This window comes from Ochotona princeps, chromosome 11, assembly GCF_030435755.1.
Source record: "Ochotona princeps isolate mOchPri1 chromosome 11, mOchPri1.hap1, whole genome shotgun sequence".
In the NCBI taxonomy this organism is placed as follows: domain Eukaryota; kingdom Metazoa; phylum Chordata; class Mammalia; order Lagomorpha; family Ochotonidae; genus Ochotona; species Ochotona princeps.
Window position 1 is genome coordinate 40,862,859 of NC_080842.1, and position 22,011 is coordinate 40,884,869.

At 41.7% G+C, this 22,011-nt stretch overlaps 1 protein-coding gene across 11 annotated transcripts in view; it reads left to right on the forward strand.

The window, feature by feature from the left end:
* Window positions 1–21,440, forward strand: part of HMBOX1 (homeobox containing 1) — a 164,446-nt gene extending 143,006 nt beyond the window's left edge. For 3 of the 11 annotated variants that reach the window (XM_058670074.1, XM_058670076.1, XM_058670078.1), the window contains 5 exons: window positions 3,385–3,467; window positions 4,952–5,047; window positions 6,234–6,328; window positions 8,257–9,886; window positions 19,616–21,440. In XM_058670074.1, coding sequence (XP_058526057.1) covers window positions 3,385–3,467; window positions 4,952–5,047; window positions 6,234–6,328; window positions 8,257–8,394 — 412 coding nt within the window. In that variant the 3' untranslated portion in view covers window positions 8,395–9,886; window positions 19,616–21,440. Of the gene's footprint in view, window positions 1–3,384; window positions 3,468–4,951; window positions 5,048–6,233; window positions 6,329–6,554; window positions 7,425–7,444; window positions 7,539–8,256; window positions 9,887–19,615 lie in introns of those variants that run through there. The other 8 variants (XM_058670083.1, XM_058670075.1, XM_058670082.1 and 5 more) reach the window with 8 other exon arrangements.
* Window positions 21,441–22,011: the final 571 nt, after the last annotated feature.

Consider the following 22,011-nt stretch of genomic DNA (forward strand, 5'->3'; position numbering starts at 1 on the left):
AACAAATATCAATCAGACATTGGAGAGAGTAGAGTGACAGTCACAGGCTTTTCAATAACTTCGATGAACAGTTACCACAATGAGGTATACAGGCCATATTAGATACTACTGATTATAAAATGGATCTTGACTTCAGATATCACAATAGAGAGAAAATATATATCATTAAATAATTTAAATGGGGTCCTCAAATGGGCACTGGGTAAAGATGGGCTACATACAAAAGAAAAAGTTTAAAAAAATTAAAGGGGGCTGAGATTAAAAAAAAAAAAGTGGAGAAGTTTACTTTGAAGAGGAGAGAGTATATGGATCTTACTGTGCCAGGAGACAAGCTGATCAGTGATAGCTCAGACATGTTTGGAAATTGAGAAGCTAAAAACTACCACAAACTCCTATGAAACAACCTCCGCCTTGGAGAAAAAGGGTAAGTCATTGCAGAGTACAGCATGTGATTCCTTGGACTTCAGAGTGAAAAGGTTTCACAGAGGTGGGTTAGCAAAGATGATTAAAAAGAACTAAAAGAATTTCCATTATCAGTGAGGTACCCAGTTGAAAAGCCCTGTTTTATGAGTTTGGGAACATTTGGTGTCCTGAGAGAAAGAAGAAGAAAACAAGTAGAAAGTGTGTTCTTCAGGGTACGAATGTGGATGTGCAGGGATGATGCAAGGACAGAAAGGCTCAGTAATCTCAACTTTGTATTTGTTTTTAAGGAATACTGTTAATTTGGTTTACCAAGGAGTTCAGGCTAAGTGGTGAGAGGTGAGGACACATGAGGAATTAGAGATAGACTTTTTTTTAATTGGTGGAAACAGAGTAAATTAAGGGACTTCAGAATTTAAGATCATGAAAGTTCTGAAGATGGAGTCGTGAAGATGTGTCATCTTTCTAACACACATGTAGGAGTATATCTCTTGATGGCTTGAATAGCCTTAGGCCTGGGGGCCGACTAATCCTCCACCAGCATCCCATATGGGTGCCAGTGTGTGTGCCAGCTGCTGCCCTTCCCATCAGCTCCCTGCTGATGGTCTGGAAAAGCAGTAGAGGATAGTTCAAGTCCGTGGAGCCCTAGACCCAGGTGGGAGATTCAGAAGCTTCTGGCTCCTGACTTCAGATCAACTCATCTCTGTCCGTTGCGGCCATATAGGGAGTGAACCAGCAGATGGAAGATCTTCCTTTCCAATAGAAATAAATACATCTTACAAAAAAAAAAAAAAGAAGAAGAAAAGAAAGAAAACCTCGGCGCCCCCCCCCACTTGTTTCAGAACAAATTTCTTAGAAAATAGGACAAATTTTATCACAAACTGTCTTCATTTTCTCTCTCCAGGTTCAGAATTCTCAAAATTTTTATCTTCCATTGTGCTTTTGAACATGCTGTTCTCTTGAATGAAATAAGCTTTCTTTTCTCATCTGCTTTGCCATCTCCTGTCCTTCCTTAAGACCTGACTCAGATGACAGGCACTTACCAGGCTCCTGCCCACAACACTGAGCACACCTGCATCTGTCCTCAGTCCCGTCTGTACAGCCATCCTGTGACATTTTACCACAAGAATATGTGCCTGTCTCCATAGATTGTGCGCTCCTTGAAATTAGGAAAGTAATTTTTCTCCTTATTCATAATGCCAAGCACATTTTACATACTTAATGTAAAATTATTATTCTTGTTAGTGAGTTTAAAGTGAAGTAATGAATCTGGTACATCTCAGATGTCACTGAGCATTATAATTTAGATTCTGATTTAGTAAATTTGAGATCGCTCTAAAGCCAGTGCTGCTAGTTCATAGAGCAGCAGCAATGAAACAAAAACCATTAGAAATGTGAGCAATGTGCTTCCTTAGCCTGGTGGTTAAGATACCCATCCCAGAGTGTCTGGGTTCAATACCTGTCACTAGCTCCTGAATCCCCGTTCCGGCTAAGTGAAACCATGACAGGTGTTAATGATGGCTCAGGTGGAGTTCCCAGGTCAGTGTAGGGCATTTGGGGATGAGAAGTGAATCAGCAAATAGAAGAACCTTTGCACATTGTGTGTGTGTGTGTGTGTGTCACTGGAAACAAGAAATTTGTAAAAATTGATGTGGAAAAAAAATCATCAGTGTAAATACTGGAACCCCCAAAATGATAGCAGAAAATCATGCAGGAAGTGCTGATTACATCATGGCATGGAGCGGAAGATTTCACCAGGGAGTTATTGACAAGGCTGGAAGGATACACTTTGGAGACTTATGTTTAATAAAGGAAAAGTGAGTAGGTGGGGGCAGCTACTGTGAGTAGAGACCACAGCAGAGGTTTGCCCTTCATTGAGGAGAAGGCAAAGATGACAGGGCAGTGGGAGTTTCATGGGGCTTCTGAGAGGGGTGTGAGGCTCCACCCAGACTAGCTCCACTACTTCTCACCCTCAAGTGTTGATGCTGCCACCAGTGTAGACAGGGGTGGTGATGGAGGTGCATCACAGGGAGGGAAGGAATGACAGGTACAAGAATTAGATGAGCGCATTTTAAGTTTATAGGTTCAAAGCATGAAAATTTATTTCATTATACTCATAGATGACAGAACACTACTGAGTCATCCTTTTCCAACATGCAGTTTCATAGGTCTGGTCATTCTGAGGGTAAGTTTAGTAAAAGTACCGTTGGATAAAAAAGACGTAACTTTTTAACATGTGAAAAATGCCAATAATATTTAAGCTCCTTACCACTAAGGCCCTGCAGGGAGTAACCAGTAGTTACAGCCAGGTATGCTTTCATCCATGGAAAGTTATGTACACAGGAAGGAATTTAATAAATTTTATAATAATATTACATGCATATTCTTTGGATTGTTTTTCTCACTTAGAACATGTCATAAACATCCCTCCAGGCCAGTGGGCAGAACATTTTTTCCTAATTATTTTTAAATAGCTGTGTATAAATATAGATGCCCCATAATTTCCTGTTGATGAGCAATTGGTAATTTCCAGTTTTTGCTGATAAAGGCAATCTGACCATAAAAATAAAACCCACAGTTGGCAGTATGTCAGTAACAGAACTGTGACTTCATTCAGTCATACATATTATTGCCATAATTTTTATGTTAATGGCATCTTTAATGAGGCATAGCAGTGTCTAGCAGTGTGTCCCATACAACAGCACTATCGACATGTTGCTATTTACATTTGAATTAGTGAAAGAAAATTTAAATTACATTTCTTAAGCCTCATTTCAATGGTAGCCATATGAGTAGTGGCTACCATATTGGACAGCAGAGAAGAGACCATTGAATTTTCTGTTGGATATGTTGGACTAAATATGTGTATGTTAGGTTTAAAGGAACATATTTTCAATGAATTAGTGTTTTAATGAGGACACATTAGAAATGAAAACATTGTTTTTTTATTGGTTGCTTCTGCAGTTACTTCAATGAAAATCAATACCCAGATGAAGCAAAGAGAGAAGAAATTGCAAATGCTTGTAATGCAGTTATACAAAAGCCAGGTAAGGTAGCAAGTACAGTTTCACTCTGTGATACCTGATACAACTCTCAACTACAGATCAGTGTGTAGGACACCAGAACCCCTGCTCATCCGCACTTGCTGCTCCCAGTTTAGTTTGTGCAGTACTCTGCAGATCACTGCCCAGTCCTGTCTACACAGTACTTCTGAAGGAAGGTATTAAAACACAAAAGGCTCATTGGATGCTTTCAAGGGAGTGATCCAACATTAGATAGCAAACTTTGGCATTTTTTAAAATAAATAGCTTTCTTTTTCCAAAAACTCAATATGAATAGATCAATTCCAAAATAATTTTAAAGATTTTTTTAACAACTTTAATATTGTGTATTTCTCTTCTGTTTTAGTGAAAAGAATTTTTTTGGAGTTGGCTTTTGACTCCTTTCTATATTGGAATGACTTCTGCTTGGCTTTGAGAAACAGAGGGTAATGACATTTTGAAGTCCTGTTCTTCCTATGGAAGTGCACAGACTACTTAAATTCTTCATATGCAGTTTCTTACCTACCTAGAATACTATCCCACACTTTTCATATCTTTTATCAGAAACAACTCTCAGTTAAGATGATCCAGTTGACTTACATTTGTCCAGTTGTTTTGATCAACTTACAAAAAGTATAGTGTTCTATAACAACAGTAATTTATTCTCCAGTAACTGAAAATCAGTCTGCTAGCAATCTTAACTGTGTAACCTCAGCTTCAATGAAAGCAAATATGCCATTTAACATAAGCCGAAAGTTTTGGCTGTAAAGCTTTGCAGGGACTTCACATTTCCCTGGAAAATACTTCCCCATCCATCAAGGCCCTAACCAGCCTGTTTTCTCCAACCACTGTGGATTGAAAACTGCAAGACAGAAAAGCACAAGAAAAAAGGGAATGATACAGGTAAATTCCTACTGGCCAGCTTGTAAGAAATCACATTTGACAGCAAAGATGACAGTAAATCCTAAAATGCAGCCTGGTTGGTATCATATTCAAATAATGCACGGACATAGTGACCTTTAGCCTTCAAGAAAACATGTCTAATACCCTCTGTCTTAAGACAGCAGGAAACTTTAATAAGACCTCAAAATGTAAGTATATTTCCATTTTCTGGGCATTTATTAACAGAAAGAATAACTTATTTTTCTAGAATGATGCTAATTAAATGAAGTCTCCAGGTACTATCATCTGAACTCCCCTCTAGTAGACTGACTATAAAATTTTTCAGTATTGTGTCTGACTTTATGAATCAAATAACATTGTGGTATTAGTTGCTAGGTATATCTTCATGCATTTGTTCATTTAGCAATAAATATGTACGTAATATTAGGTTATGCTGAAAAAACTCAGCCTGCATCTGTTATTTTGGCAATGAAGGCAATCAAAAATAACTTCAAAAAAAAAAAACCAAAAAACTGTTGGTTCTTCTAACTAGTTTCTTCTTGGGTCCCAGAGAGAGCTGATGTGAATCTTGTTGTGTGCATTCACAGGCAAAAAGCTGTCAGATCTGGAAAGAGTTACCTCCCTGAAAGTATACAACTGGTTTGCTAACAGACGGAAGGAGATCAAGAGGCGAGCCAATATCGGTAATGTATCAGAGGGGCTATTTCCTCTTGTGGAGTGCTTATAAACATCCTGTTTATTTCAAGAGACTGCAATTTAAAAACTACAGGTCTGAATGATCTTAACATTCAACACTAACACAAAATTGCCCTTTCGTTTTTCTTCAATGTATTTTAAATAGCACAAAATTCGTACTGTTCATGCTATTTGTGTTGTTACAATGGCACTGTTATCTATGAAGCTCACAGTTCTTATTCCAGAGTGCAGAATTTATCATGCCCCCCAACCAATGATTACTCCTGTGGTCCATGGTCTTGAGAGAGGAAATGCAATACCCAAGTTGCATATTAATGGGCTATACCTTAGATATTAGGAAATAGCTTATTAATATGATTTGGACAAAAGAGATTGAAAAGAAACAGAATCAAAGGCAGAGATAAAGAGAAATCAAGAAATTAGAATTCTTGTTTTTTTAAAATTTTAATATAGAGAACAGATTTTACATATTTCATGGGTACAGTTCTAAAAAGATAACCATACTTTTCCCCTTCAATCTTCTATCTTCCTTTTTTCAATTTTTGCAAAGACATAATTTTAATCCATGCTACATTCACAGGCTTCATTCTCCACCAACCATAATATTCAAGTAAAAGAACACCACAGCTTCACAGAATTCTTGATCTAATCACGCCACAATGTTTGCATGGATGGAATCATTGTATACTATAAACACCTACAGTTTTTGTCAGTTATATCTTATTAAAGCTGGGGTACAGAAAGAAGATGCAAAAACTGCCCTAGAGAGAACTGTGACAACTAAAAATAGAATGGATTTTTTCCTAATAAAAAAGAATTGATGGAATTTGAATTGATTTTTTTAAAAAACAATGGTTTTGAGCTTCTAAAATTGCTTTTCATTTAAAATATGCATCTTGTTCTTCATAATTCTGAAACACTTCACAGAAACCCAAAACAGGAGAGATTTTAGTTAGTTAGCAACTTTTATGAATTATCTAACAATATTCAAACTTACCCAGTCATGGCAAACAGGGCCTTTCCTGACCTACTCGCAGCTGAATTTTACCCATCTGCAATTTGAAAGGAAATAAAATCTAGAATAGGTTCTTGTGGGAACACACCTAAGTTCAATGTTTCAGTTACCCAGAGGAGGTAACAGATAATTTAGGGATCTATTTGCTTTTTTCGAAGAAGCAGCAATCCTGGAGAGTCATGGGATCGACGTACAGAGTCCAGGCGGCCACTCCAACAGTGATGACGTTGATGGAAATGACTACTCGGAACAGGTAAGCAGCCAAGTAGCTGGGCAGAGATTCTTGGTTGCTAAGCAGTGGGATAGTGTGACAACTCAGTTTCGTGGGTCTGGTTATCTGGGTTGGGGGAGGGGAAGCGGTGTCCCTCATCTCTGTTCATGTGTCTAGTTAGATTTTCATGGAATGTGAAAAGGAATGTGGTAAGATTCAGTTGTGAGCAATTGTTACTCACCCACATGGATTTATTGTCATACAACAGGATACTTGGCAAGTACGCAATGGGGAGGAGGAGGAGGGACGAAGTTCAGAGGGAGGCAGAGAAGCAGAGAAGGTAGAAGAAGAGAGGAGGATCTGATCCAAACAAGCAAGTTACACCATCACCACACACACTCAGTGTTCGAGAAATTCTAGGGGCAGCTGGGCAGCTGTGACCCATGCCTAAACATGGACTGATGCAGGGCACCATGGGAGGTCCCACCCACTCCGGCCCCGTTGCATCGGGGACCTCTTGAGCAGGAGTGGTTCTTCCAGAGTGTCTCTGGCACATCAATATATGCATCCGCTCATAAATATGACACCTGCATGTCTTCTCACCTAGCCCTGGTTTATTCTGCATTGCTTGGGGAAAAAATGTATTTAATTGTAGCCACTGCATGGAATAAGTCAGTAAGAAAGAATACAAGCAAGCTCCTCTCCCATTGCCACCCTCACCCCCAATATATTTCCTTAAAATTTTTTATAGGATTTCCTTTCCTTTCCATTTGGAATATGCAAAGAATATATGTTCCCCCTCCCCAGGCACCAACAAAAACACTTATGTTCTTCCCTGCAAGTTTTCCTTCTCCCTCGGTGGTTGACTGGTATAGTCCACTGTGTGCATCCATATCCTAGCTGCTCTACAGCCTGTCTGCAGGCTGGGCACGGACACGCCAGCAGTGTGTGTGATGTGAGGCTGAACCCTTTGAAACGAGAAAGACTCCTCTATGAGAACTGGAACTTACCACTACCACCCACACTTTCCAAGGACTCCAAACCATACTATAGCCCCTCCTTTCCAAGAGAATGTTCTGTAAGTCTTTCTAGTTGGAAACATTCCTGTTACTTTTCAGTCTGCCAATATAGATGGATCATTTCCATCTTTTTTTACAGATGCCCTGAGGGCAGCACATCCCATGCTTTTTCCCCCAAGGGACTTACCCTTTCCAAAGCTCTTTGATACAGAGTTCCCCTGAAGATGTGACAGGTGAGAAATGTACCCCTTATTTGTAACACCGTCTTCAGTGCCTGACGTACATCCTGCAATGCAAGTTTCCTTCACAGCTTTATTGTTTTAACACATCCTTTCAAGGGAGGAGAACTTCACACTCCCTCTAAGTAAGACACCTGCCAGCCCTCACACAGCTGCCTCCAGAAGGAGAGCTCCTCACCTTTCTCTCAAAGCCATATCTGGCAGAGACACTTTCATCCTGTTAAAAGTGAGAAAAATTTTACAAAAATGCATTTTATCTGCAAGATACTGATGCCCTAAGTTTCGTTTTTGTCTAATTTCTAATAATTTATTTTTAAGAGTAGCAACCTGGAACTTGATAGCTTACTAGTGTGGTTTTTAAGTATTAGTGCCATAATGTTACAAACAAACATTCCTATTACTGTTGGTTTCAGTCACTCCAAGTTTGATCATTATCACCAACAATCTTTTTAATGGAATGAATAAGCTTTTCGGAAAAAAAAGTTTTAAGCACCTTTTATTTGCTGAATCAAAAATGTCAACAAGGAATCTCTGGACCTATATCCATTCAGTGTCTACTTAAATACAAGTCACCTCTTCCTCTCATGAGACCCTCCCTCACCATTTCCTCCCATGAATGTTCTGCTTTCTTTTGTCCCAGCATGCCTGTTTGTGAGCTAGAGTGTTTTGCCAATCCAGTAATAACAGTCATTTCTTATTTCTACACATTTAGGATGACAGCACGAGCCATAGTGACCACCAAGACCCCATCTCATTAGCTGTGGAAATGGCAGCAGTCAACCACACTATCTTGGCATTGGCCCGACAAGGAGCCAGCGAAATCAAGACAGAGGCCCTGGATGATGACTGATCAGGGAAGGTTAAACCTGCCAAGTAAACTTAGTTTAGACGTAGCACCTTAGCAGACTTTCCTCGGTCCTTAACATGTGTTCTTACAGTATAACTTGCAGTTTCTTGTATGTCAGGTAGCCGTTAGGGTCTTGTTCTGTGAAGATGGCATGGTGCCCTCAGCCTTTGCATATACTCTCTCAGTATTAAATCCCAGTAAATAATAACTACCGACCAACCAGACTTCCCTCTCCCTGCCCCCACGGCTAGAAAATCTTGCTGCTCCGTCTTAGCATTCCAAGAAAGTGCTTCCAGGTATTTAGATAGCCCTCAGTTCTCGACTATTAGGCTGTATGTAAAATCTTGGGTACCTTTAGATTCTTGTAACACTAGTCCCGTTCCACCTCGTCCTTCCCCAAGACTGATAGGATGCAAGCTGAGGTAGTAGCACAGGAGTGACAGGCACCTTTGGGGGAGTATCCACAGAGTAAAAGGAACACTAGAATCATTGATTTCCAGCTGCAATAAGCCGTGCCTCATTATAGTCACACTGTGGCTAAATTATACTTCTCTGGGTGCTGTGCTAAGAATGTCAATGACAAAAAACTCAGTCTCAGATTTTGGTTGGTGTTAACATGCCTGACACAGACATCCTTTCCTCAATAAGCTGTGAGACTTCGTAGATAATACTGCCTTTTGCCTTTGGGACCATGATTAAAAACAAAAACAAAGTCATTGAAAAAGAAATTGGCTTGAGAGCACTGGGAAACAGTATGAGCTGAATGTTTGAATGAATGTCCAGTTCTCAGAACCACTGTACATTCCGCAGCACAGCTATCAGTGCCTGCCTGGAAAAGTGCTAGAGGTTATCATGGCCCTCGCTCTGCCTCCTGTCAGTGTCCCCTTTCCCTGCTACCAAAAATGGCTTTCAAGCATGGAGTGAAGACCAAAAGAGTAAACTAACATACTGGTTTTGTATCAGCTAACTGAAGCCCCCTCAATCTGAGAGAATGACAGAGGACTCTGTAGTAGAATTATACTATCACAGAGATGTAAACGTTTGGCCAAACAGGAGCAGAAGAAAGGAGCTGCGAGATACTAGGGGATGTGACTGGTTTGGTGTTCTTTTTACTCTGTCCTTGTAGAGGTGTAAAAGCTATATTGCTACAGGCAATGTATTTAATAATTGGAAGCCATATTGATAATGGATGTGGTAATATTTGTAAAGTTTAATCTACTTTAAGCGGCAGTAAGTAATGGAATTTTTCCTTGATCACATATGTAGCACTTTTGTTACTTTTTAAAGATATTTATATTTGATAAATCTTTTTTTTTCATTTTGAGAATTCAAAAATACCAAACAGTGAACTTGCGTTATAAAGTCACCCTGTGATCACCTTGTCATCTAGTCGCAAAATGATGAACTATTCATGCATCAAAGAAAATTACATCTGCTGGCCTTGTATGAAAATGATCTCTTGGCATCCTGATTAAATGACACACTGTCACTGTGGGTAAGAGGAAACAGCCTTCAATGTAGCAGCGTCGGGTGCGTCTCTATTTTCTGCCTCATTCCATCTCTCATTAATATATATAATGAAACCTTGCTTAAGGTGGAATATGGGGTGGGGCTTGTGTCTTTTTGTCCATTGCTAAGATAAAAGGAAAATGCCATTTCCTTACCTCTTCACTCCTCCGTCACCAAATGTATTCAACCTAAAACTGTGGAGAGAGAGAGACTTAACTGACAGCTTTTTCATTCCTCCCCACCCCCATTCGTGAAATACTGAATATCCTCCTCCAGCTTTGCGCTGGTCTTATTCCATTTAAGGCACACACTGAGTGCATCATCTCCTAAGCTGCAAATCCTGCTTATGAAAGTGGCAGGAAGAATCATTGGGAGGGCATAAGAGCACTTGTCTGGCAGTGCCTGTCCTGCTTTTGTCCATGGACTTCATGGGGGCTGAGTGGGAGGGGGATGTACTTGGTCTGGCTTCCAAGAACTGAAGTAAAACAGGGAAGCCTTCTCTTATTTTACTGTATTACTTGAACCAACCAATTGAAGAGTAGCATTTGTTATTCTCAGGAATGATTCTGCTCTACCCCCAGTTTATTTCTTGGTTCATTTGACTTTTTACTTCCATTGCAAGCTTGTGTTACCTTTTCCTATTATTCTGCTAAAGAGAAGTATAGGATTAATCTCCCCATTTTGGTGGAATTTTGTCTGCTCACTCTCATTTGTGGAAGAAAAAAGGAGAGGGAGAAAATAGCATTCTCTTACAAGCCACATCCATGATTTACTGTAAGGAGATTATTAAAATTGATAGCTTCTTTATGATGGGATTGCTAGTATCCTTTGTTCTTGCTAAGTTTTTTTAAAGGAACAGACTCAAATTATTGAGGCAGATACAATTGTTAAAGAAATACAACGATTGCCACAGAAGAGCCAAAAGGTTAAGATCTTTTCAGAACAAAGTAAGCTTCAGAGAGTCAGGTGGAGTTAACATCCTGACCCTCCCTGGCAATGAAATGAACCTGAAAGGATACTGCTACAACAGTGAAGAACAGCATAATGTTGAGTTTGATAGGAACAGGACAATGGACTCTTTCCTCGCATAATTCTCCCTATAATGAGATGACGACCACCTACTCTTAAGGCTCCATTACCTTACCTAGAACTTTGGCTTATTTATCAAGAGTAAAAATTTACTTCCTTGGGGTCAAGATATAAATCTGTCATCAGTTTTCCACTTTTCACCAGGTTCTTTTCTACTGCTTGTCCAAACTCTCTTAGTTGGTGTAAGGGTATATAGAGCTGCTACTGTTCAACTTCTAGAATCTTTGCATGGCAAACCTCTTTCTGTTTTTAGGTTTTAGCAGTGGTATTGACAGAGCAAACTCTAAGCTGCTCCACTCCTGAAAAGAGAATAGCCAACTTTTAAGAAACTGTCCTGTGCTTTTTTGTTGTTCTGTTCCTCTTCTCTTACCTCATCATAGCCTTTTTCAGGACCCAGAAACTCCTAAAGACTGAGAAAATGTGAGGTGGGAGCAGCCCTGCCAAAAAATATTCCTGTAATTTGTTATTTTTTTTAAGATGCTTTAATTTAGTTAGTATGATCATATGGACATGCCTCCCACCCAGCTCAAAATACCTTACATAGGAATCTTTTAAAAATAGACCATCTTAGTGAGATTTTTGCCTATTTATAGCTGTAACATCCATTGAAGGCCAGGGGAGGGTATGTAGCATCCTGTCCATCTGAGACCTTCTAGTACCATCCAGCACCAAATACTTGCTTAAATTTCATCAAAGCTTATAATATTGGAGCACCACATAGGGCAGGCTTCCTTACAATTTCAATCTCTCTAAGTGCATCTTTACAGAAGTAGGACAGCATAGAGCCCCCCCCCCCCCCTTGAGGCACTTTATACCACATCTCAATAGAGATGACCCCCTAAGATGCCATGGATGAGGAAGCAGCTTCTGGTTACTGAAGTATGCAGATCTGGTACTCTAGCTCCTGGTAGATTTATGATTCAGCACCACTGTGTTAGATACAAATATCTAGATATATATTTTACCTCAAATAAGTCATGAAGAATTCACTGATGCAGGTTTTCAGATTTAACCTATGTCTTTAGCAGATACTAATTTTAGAAATTTCCCTCTTAAACACAGTCATAACAAACATGCATTCTCAATCAGAATTCTCTAGTCACATACTTTCCATCAGGAATGTTTTTTCTTCCTTTTTCCTCTAAGTTCTGATCTAAAGTTGTTTGCTAATAGCAGGAAAAGTAAATGGGTGTGGCCCATCTCTGAACACAAACACTCCCTCTTGTATTAACCAGCTACATATTCCACTGATCACTTATATTATCCCTATCCAAAACAGTGGGGAAATTTTTTTTTCCACAAGTATTCTCCCACCCCATCCTAAAAATGTGAACTGCAAGTCCTGACTCTTTGGTTTATAACAAGCTGTCTTCCCATTCACGGCCCTGCCTTCTGCAATTGCTTTTATCTTTTGTTGTTCAGAGAACAACCATAGTATTTTTCCCTATGAGTCTCAAAAGATTCTTAGGCAATAACTTTTCTTGTAGTTGTACTCAACGTACATTGAACAGTACTGACCTTGTACGTTGTCTATCGGTTTCTGTGTTAATGTTTGTAAGTTAAATCTTAAGAATGGTTTTAGATTTGTCATGCTTTTGTTTTTATGGTTATTAGTAATGTTTTACTACTGTATTCATTGGAGCTGCATTGAGAACAGCCAAATCCATTATAGCTTTACTGAGCCAGATTTGTCTGTCAAAATTTCCCAAGTGAAAGTTGGGCACACTGACCAGCTCCCACTGGTAGTATCTTTTGAGGGACTGGGGTGGGAGTTACAGCATTCCTTGTTTTATGTGCTCTTTGAATAGCAAAGATGTTTACTCAGGATTTGGGGATCAGTTGTCAGCCATGTTGAATCTGGCAACCGGAGCTGCATGCCCTGAAAACCCTCCTACTGTCTCTTCATTTCCATGGTGTCTGACTTACATTACCCAGGAATACCTGAGCGAGCCAGCTATCCATTATAAAGATAATGTACCCTAGTAAGAATGGAAGGCTTTCCCAGGGAGACAACTAGGACTGGCCTACTAATCTCTAAGAATTTCAGGGTAACATGCTGTCAAAGCAGAGGCCCTTTGTTTTTCTGTAATGTGGTTCCTTTGGTTATTAGGCATCCTTGGTTTCAATAATGACTATCAACGAATAGAGTCCTTCAGTGCTCAAGAGAACTAACTTTGCTAAGGTGGAAAGAAAGGCTTTTTACATATATGAAACCAGTAAGTAAGTTTTATAGCACAGAAACTCTGTTCTCATAAACAGGTTAGGTTTGATATTTGATAGGCTATTGGTTGGTTTTAAGCTACTGTTCTTACCATCTTAGACTTGGTGGTTAGTTCACCTGTCTGAAATGCAACTTCATATATGTACAGTCAAATGCTGTGAAGTTTCCATTTAGTTTTATTTCTCCTACTTGGTAGGGATGAGAAATAAGAAAAAGCCAAGGATCTGAGAAATCCCATTTCCTGTAACGGCGGTTTTCTTTTGTAATTCAGAGGACGATACAGGGAACAAGAGAAATGTGGGAAAATTTGGCTGGACTCCCTACTTGTCTTGACATAGATGCCTTGGAATTACAAATGTGGGTATCCCTGAACCTCTTTTTATGTCATTCTTAATATGCTGTTTGGGCCAGAACAAATTCTAGTTGATTTTATTCAAGTTAAAATCAATGGTATAAAAATGCTTATCTGCTTTACTATGTACATTCTATACCCATCATCTCATTAGCCACTGCTTTAACACACATTTTGGCCATTCTCTTCTCCTGCTACCATTTTTACATGGCCAGTTTTTTGTTTGTTTGCCCAGTCTGAACAGCAGTCCCTTGCTTGCTCAAGCTGCCCTCTGTGGTTGATTCTGAGCCTCTCAGAATAGCTAGCCAGTGTGTGGGTAGCACTCAGCTCGGCACACCCTTTAATCTTGGGATGTCAGCTCTCTTGACTCCATTTTCATATTCCCTTTTAAATCAGAGTGGTTCAGTACAGCCATAATTAACTCTCAAATTCGCATTGGTGTGCTGTGATCAAATGAAAGTTTGGCCGAATCTTTTCAAATTGTAACCATGGTAATTGAGGGTGGGGGGCAGCATAGAGTGAATATATAAAAATATAATGGCAATTGTTCTGAATGACTGAGTGTCCTCCTGACATGTAATTAGCTGTTTTAGCAGGATGGGGATTGGCATGGTCTTAATTAAAAGGATTTCTGTCCTTTATGTGATTGAAAATAGCAGCGCTCCCATCCCCTGTTCCCTTTTAGCATTAATGCTCCCAAGAACATTTGGAACAGCAGCTCAGTAAACTAAAATAATGACATGGTATTCATGCTCTTCTCTAAGTGAAAGGGAAGGATTCAGTTATTTCAGCTTCAGAATGGACGCTTGTGATTACTGCTTCCCATTGGACTCCTGAATTTTTGGAAATCTCAGTATCAGTCTCTTTCACCTTTGGCAGAAGCCAGTTCTAACAAAGCTTCCAGATCACTCTATCCCACTTACATTGGCAAACACCCAGTGAGGGTGCTGGCTTGGCCCAACCTGCAGACACTTACCGATTACTGAGATCCCTAGGGTTTTCATATTTTTTTTCTTGGTTACTTGATCATTTCCATTGCTACAACAATAAGAAATTAATGACCAAGCAGCAATTTACTAGAGTTGAACAGGGTCTTCCTCATCGAATCATGAGATCCAGAGCAGACATGACAAGAGCATACATAAGTTAACAGAGGCTCTCACCACCTCTGTTCCATGAACAGAATATTGTATTCTGCACTATTCTAGAATTACTGGAGCAATAGCACACATGTGTGAGTCAGTCCTAACTTTCTCACATCATTCTTACAGACCAACTACCAACCTTTTTTCATCACTCATCCTCTTTCATGGTTCTGATTTTGTCCAATGTTCTAAGTTCTCCCTCTCTCTCATCTCCTCCCTTCTCTTCTGTGTGCCATCCGATTGGCTGTCGCTTTGATACCCCAGATGGTTCCCCACCCTTCTAGGTGTAACCCTGGATAAGAGTTGCTGAGTCATAGTCTTTCTCAAGATATGATTGGGTTTTGGTTTATCTATTTTTACCCAATCATTAGTAAAGTCTGTATCTTAGCTCTTTGGTCAGGAGTGACTGAAAGAATATTAGCACCCAATACAACTGCCACCTGGCTTCTTGCCAGCGGTGCCATGCCCATGCTGCTCATACTTATGTTCAATAAAGTTGAATCCATGAGCCCCGCCCCTCTTTTTTTTCCAGGCTGGGAAACTTCAGGTTTGATTAGTAGCCACTAAGCACAACACAGCTCTGGCTTGCCCCTTCCCTTTAACATTTTGCTGCTGCTTCTTGAAGAAATCACCACATAGCAGAAGTATTGCTAACCTAGATGAGTCCTTTACAGCTCAGTCGCCTGAGCATACAGAGGCTGGCTGCTTATTTATAGTTGTCTTCTCCTACTCCAAACACAAACAAAATGTAGGAAAAGAATCTGGTGCCTTCGGATGCCTATTCTGAAATGTAAAGTAGTAGTTGGGCTAGACCAGGAGAAAAAAAAAAGAAACCCTGTAAAAGGTTTTCACTCAATGCTTTGCCTCCTGTAAGATCTAAAAACAGCCTTATGCTCACCTACTCCTTGTAGGCCTGCAGTCACTTATTTTGGGGTCCTATCAGTCTTTGTGACAACTGTGATGACCTTGAATTTATGAGCTGCTGAAAGATAACCATCTTTAGAATTTTAGAATCTGCCTAAAGAGATTCAGAGAACTAAATCTGTGATTTGTGAGACCTGCATTAAACAGCCAGGGAACATTCCGATTATCTGCTTACAATCAGAAACAAATAAAATTAACACTGCAGTTAAAACCTTCTAATAAGATCTGCTATCACAGGGCTCGAGGTCCCAGCCTTGCTGCTGTGGGCATTGGGCTGCTGACCTAGTGGAACTGGAGAGACACTCTCACTCCCACTGTTCCAGAGGCCACCCTGGTTACTCTGACAAAAATCAAAAACCTACTGACCAAAATCAGTGAAAATGTGAGATGGTGCTTACTCATGAAACATTTTATGGAAGAAGACATCACAGTCAGTTCCTTTGGAAAGAATCTAGAGTAAAGATGCCAGCATTCCCAAGCCTGATACAACAAGAGACAAACATGTAGCCCTCCCAGGCTTTCTCAGCTTCAAGGATTGCAGCTGGCACTGCACGAACACTGTCCTGTTAGCTCTAGCACACCAGGTAGGCCTCCTGGTGCTTCTTCCGGCTTATGAGGATGTTAACCAGAGCATGAGCTGCATAAGACAGGCTGCCCCTCCACGCCCTGTCTGACGTCTCCAAGTACTAACCTGTTTTATCTTCTCATGGGACAGCACTAAATAATGCCACAGAATGCTGTCATTGCCATGGTCTCTGTGAGCTGAATTCCCACGGATATCGGGCCAACCATGACGAGGATCTGGACACCACAGTCTGGGCTTCTTCCACAGCCCTTCCAATAGGCCTTCCTCCATGGTATGCTGTAGGGACAGAAACGCAGTTAGTCTAGAGCTGTGTCGGGAAGTGGAAGGAACATCTGATTGTCCTAACTTGAATGCTCAAGAGAGCCAGGATCTGCCTGAACTTAGTAAAGGCAGGGATCTGAACATCTCTCACACTTCCTGTTTTCTGTTCAGCTTTTGTAGCACCTTCTTGGTGCCTATTACTGTTAGGCAGTCCTGTTGTATTTAGAAGTATGCTGAGCCATCCCATGTATCCTGCAATTTCCTCCACTTCAGCCACATGTAGAAATTACTGTTTCTTGAAGTTTTACTAGTGTCTGCTCTGCCTTAGGCACCCCTAGTTCCCCCAAACCGTAACGGACAAACTACTACCTAAGTAGTAGTTGGATGGAGCTAGGTCCAGATTAGAGCTTAAGCCAAGAACCCAGCAAGTCGGTGAGCTCCTTTAGGGTACAGGCCTGACACTGATGATTGGTGGGGGTGCTAAACAAAGGAGATGGGCTACATGCCGACCTGAGAACTCAATGACCTAAAGTTCTATCTCCTCCCTGCCCCCTTTTCTACCTCTGCCTGAAAAAAGAAGGGGGAAGGGGCATTTCTAGAAGTTCGTTCTATCATTGTCTTTCTTCTGATCTTCTCTCTTGGGCACCCTTGAAACCTGAGTGTGAAAAACACAACAGATTACAGATATGGAGGGGTTAGTACTAGGATAACTGTTTGGCTTGATGAGCCCCTAAGAGGCAATTGTTGTATTCGCTGACTAATATAGTTTTTATTATCTGACTACCTTCCCCTCCCCCCCCCAGAAAAAGAAAAGCGTAGGAGGAGAAGGAGACGTATCTGTGCCTTCCTTTGTGGTAACTGTCCATATTTTGCATCTCTAGTGATGTCTGGACTGCCACTGGAATGCTGGGACAGGACACTGCTTAATTCCTCCCAATACAAAGCATGCCTCTTCAAAAGCTGGTGCTCGTAGCAGATTCCGATTTCAGAACGAGTGTTTCATGAACTTTTTCAACTTCCAGTTGCTTTCAAGTGAAATCTAAACTTCAGTTTTGTTTTGTGGCTTCCTTTGAGCATAGTTTTTAAATTTTATTTTGCTTTACTGGAAATAAGAACCCAGCATAAACTTGTGAAGGATCATTTTTCCACTTCATCATTCACTGAAGCTATTAAACTGGAAAACAGAATGACATTAGTGCTGTCTTAATGTAAACAGCAGCCACTCTGGTGCTGTTCCATTGGACCCTTTTGTGTTCAGGCCAGATTCCTCGGGGGCAGGAGCAAGTGCGTGCATTAGCAGAGCAGGCCGAGTGAAGGTGAGCAGAGCCCCATGTACACTGTTTTCCAAAAGCACTACTGCTGTTCACCTTGAAACCACATATCCCTGCGTTACAATCAGTGAATCCCTTAATTGTTCAGCTCTGAAAAACAGGCATCACAAAATCAAAACCAAAGTTCTTCAGAAAGGGGGTTGGTAATGCCTATGTCCTTTGGTTTTGCCAGACCACCACTCTCTGAAGGGCCCCTCTTCCTACTAGTCGCTTCATGCTGACCCCAGGTGGAAAATCAGTATTGCCCCAAAGGACCAGGAGCAGCCCAAGCAGACACCCCCAACCATCACTGACCCAGGCTGTCTCATCTGTGGCTTCAGAGCATGCACCTGAGAGGCTGTGCTGAGCAAGGTCCCTAGACCCGGACCCCTGCCGTCCATCCCTGATGTCACACCCACTCCGGCTGCAATGTGCCCTCCCTGCCAGCAGATGCCAAGAGCATTGTAGTTGCCTCCCCTAGAAGAGCCCACAGCCTTCTCTTTGATTTCCCCTTGGGCTCACCCTCCCTTCCATGCCATGGTCCCATCAGGTATGCAGTACCTTTCCAGGATAAATTCTTATTTATGTTTTTTAAGTGCCTAAGCAAGTTTAAGACCTCTGGACTCTGCCAGAGATCAGCCTGTGCCCTGTCCCCTGTCCTTCCCCAACCTGCACTTGGCACTGGGGATGAGCACAGGGTGGCTGCCCCTCTCCAGTGTCCCTGGCGTTCTGCAGGCAGAACAACTTCAAGGGCAAGCAAATGGGAGAGCTCTCTTCACGGCCACATGAGGCTGGCTTTGTCACTGTTTTCCTGTGTTTCTAGGGGTTTCTGTTGGTGTGGTCTGGTCTTGGTTCACACGGAACTTTAAGGAGTCTGTTTAGCTCAATCTCAGTAGCTGCTGAGTGAAGGAGACAGGAAAGCAAGAATCTCAGAGCAGAATTAAGTCTGTCTTTGTTAGATGCAAAAGGGCAAAATGTCAAAAAATCAGAGTTGATAAACCTGCTGACTCACTTATGATCGTGAGTCACTGGTCCCCGGCTGCCTCTTGTCCTCCTCCCTGACTGGAGGGATCAGGCTGCCTGTGCGCAAGGACTTGGCGAGGCTGATACAGGCTGGGGCAGCAAGAACAAACATGCATCTTCTAAGATGACTGTGAGGTTGTTTGCTTGTTTTTCGAAGTAATTTCAGTCTGACCTGAATATGGGCCTTTATTATGTGGGTGTGCAACAGATTAGTTTGTGACTGCGCTCTGTTCAAATCACGTCATCAAGCAGTGCTCAGATGATTTGCTGGTGCACTTAAAAGGCTTCGCAAAATGGAACAATCCATGCCCAGGCACTTTATTTTCATTAATAATCTAGCATTTTTGTTCAGACAATGTAATAACCCAAGCACTGGGTGTTCACATTTGATACATGTGGGCAAATTTGCTAGTAGAATTCTGATTGGGATACAGAAGAGAGGGTGGTTGATGAAGGTGATCAAATAGGAAGATATTGCTGTGGCAAAAATGAAAATAAGGCTTTTTTGGAGCATGTAAACCAAACTGCTCTTAGGCAATGAGTGCATTGTTGCCCAGTCCCCCAGATGCTACTGTTTGCAGATTCTACCACATGCTTGTCAATTATCCAGGTTGTAATTGAGAAGAGATGAAAGTAGGAGCGCAACAAGCTGGGGAGGATGTCCACAAGATGCAATTAGAGGTGGCAAGAGAAGCCCAGGTTCTTTTCACTTAACTGGACTTGAACACTCTAGCAAGAGCAGAGTGCTGGGGAGTGAGTTCCATTTCCAAACGACGTGCAGCTTTGTTTTACTGTTCGTTGTAGGCGTGGGAACAAGCTGGCGCAGCAAGTTACGAAGCATGTTTAACAGTCGTGATTTGATCAGGTACATGGACCACATGCCTGGGGATTGCCCAGAAGTATTTAGCATCCACCGAAAGGCTTCAGTGGGCTGTGCGGGATCCCTGCCAGGTTGGGAGAAGCGGGGGTGGGGCAGAAGCCCCCCTCCCTGTCTCGGTCACTGTGTGTCTCAGTCTCCGTCTTTTCCTTTGGCGTCTCCTCTGGTCTGTCCCCATACTGTGCACCATGTGTCCCTGAGGGTGAGTCACACCTCTGTCTGAGTCTGCTGTAAGGTGTTTGGTCTACCTCAAGGGGTCATCATGGTGAACTCTGTCCACATGGAATCCTTCTTACATTGCCACACACACTGGAATGTAGATCTTCCTCTGCCCCACCCCTCAATAACCTCCTGACCCCATCTTTCCTACGATCACCACAAACTCCTAGTGCAAATTGGATGCTGCTTTAAATGTGAAAACAATTGTTCAAAAGCTATAAAAACCTGAATGAAAGCTAAAGCTGAATTTATAAGCCTTGTTGCATATGAGCCAAAAGTGCAAAAAGCTCTATATAATGGACTAACCTGCCACTCGTATAAATATAAATATATATAAGTATATTAAAATCAGACTGTTCTACAAAATGGTGTATTTGTATTTTTGTGTACGTACAATTTTCTGCTAAGCAGAAGGAGGATGTAGTATAGGATGCTGTGAGAAGAGATTTGGTTTAATCCTATTTCTTTGTTACTTATTTTTGTTAACATCAGATGCCTGTCTTCGTCTTACATGTGTATGACACTGTTTGGAAAGCTGCAGTATCTCTCTTCCTCAGGTCCAGAGGCCATTAAAGAATGAACCTGGGTTCTAGAGAGTTAGCTCGTCCACCCAACATGGGCAAGTGGCCAGAGGCTCAGCTCTTGGAATGCCACATGGCGGCACCCTGGAGTGGTTCATGGTTCTGAGCTGGAACCCAGGGAAGCAAAACCACCTGTTCCAGCCCAGTTGTTGCGTTGACTCACCTCTGGGCAGCAAAAACCTCACTTCCAGAAAGCAACTTCCACAACAAGATTACCTGATCCCTGAAATGCAGACTCTCCACTTGGGTCCCCTGGAGGGAAGCAAGGATCTATAGCTCTGAATTTAGGAATAAGACCCCTCTTATTTCTAGGTCAGAAGTTTTCCCAGAAAACAGGAAGTGGATCTACCTGGTTGTAGTCTCCAGGGCTCTGGCTTCCACTTCAGAATAGTTGCTGCCTTTTTTGTTTTCTCCAGATCAGGTTACCAAAATGCCTCCCCCCTGCTGAGCTGCCATGCTTCCTCACCCAGACCTCCAGCCCCAGCTGCCTGGAGCATTTCAGAACCCACTTTGCAGGTGCTAAAACCCATGAGGGGGTTAAATGGCTGCCAGTAATGGTTGAACCCAACCATCAGAGGCCAGGCTGAAAGACAAGCTCCAGGTGGCCCGCGGTCAACTGCCTTGCCCAAGTGCTGCCCATCCACCTCTCAGCCCCTTAATGGTCCCTCTTGGTGTGAACCTTTTCTAGGGAGAGGGATACTGCACCTTCACCTGTAGGACTCATATTTATAACAATGTGTAATGACTGTAGCAAAAAGCTCTTGTTTCTAGATGTAAGTGGTCAAAGAAACAAGTGCTGTATATTGTACTGATTCAAATAGTTCCAATGAGTCCTGTATCATTGTATCTCCTATTCTGGATTAGTGCCTTTTGGACAGTAGACTGTTCTGTAATTAAAAATGTAGTATACTGCTTTTTTGTACAGTTTTGTTTTAATAAAACTTTTTTTTAATTTGTGTTTATTTTAGTATTGTACCTATTAGAGAATAAAATGTATAACTGAACAAAGGCTGACTGGGATTGCTTTGGATTACAACAGTCACTTAGAGGTGCCTATCTCCAACAAAGGCACGGAAGGCACCAGTTTGGTTTTTGTTTTAATTTTCTTATCTTCATTGTATTTGGAAGAGACAAAGATCTTCTGTCTACTAGTTCGCTTTCCTGAAGCGCCGACAGCCAGGGCTGAGCCAGCTGACACCAAGAGCTCGGGCCAGGTTTCCCAGGAGAGTGGCAGAAACCCAAGCACTTGGATAACCTGCTGACTCCCAGGATATGAATCCACAGGAAGCCATAGTCAGAAACTTAGCCAGGTCTGGAGCCTAAGCACGCCACTTTGTTAACACAGACATCCCAAATCCTCACCCTTGAAGTATTCTTTCCGCATCAGTTCCTGTGTGCTTTTCAAATGGGCTGGGGAACCCAGAGACCCGAGGGTCTTATGAAGGATGATGCTGACTTAAACATGACCTGATTAAGAGTGGAATGCTGAGTTCAGGAACACCCTTGCACCCATTCACTCCCAG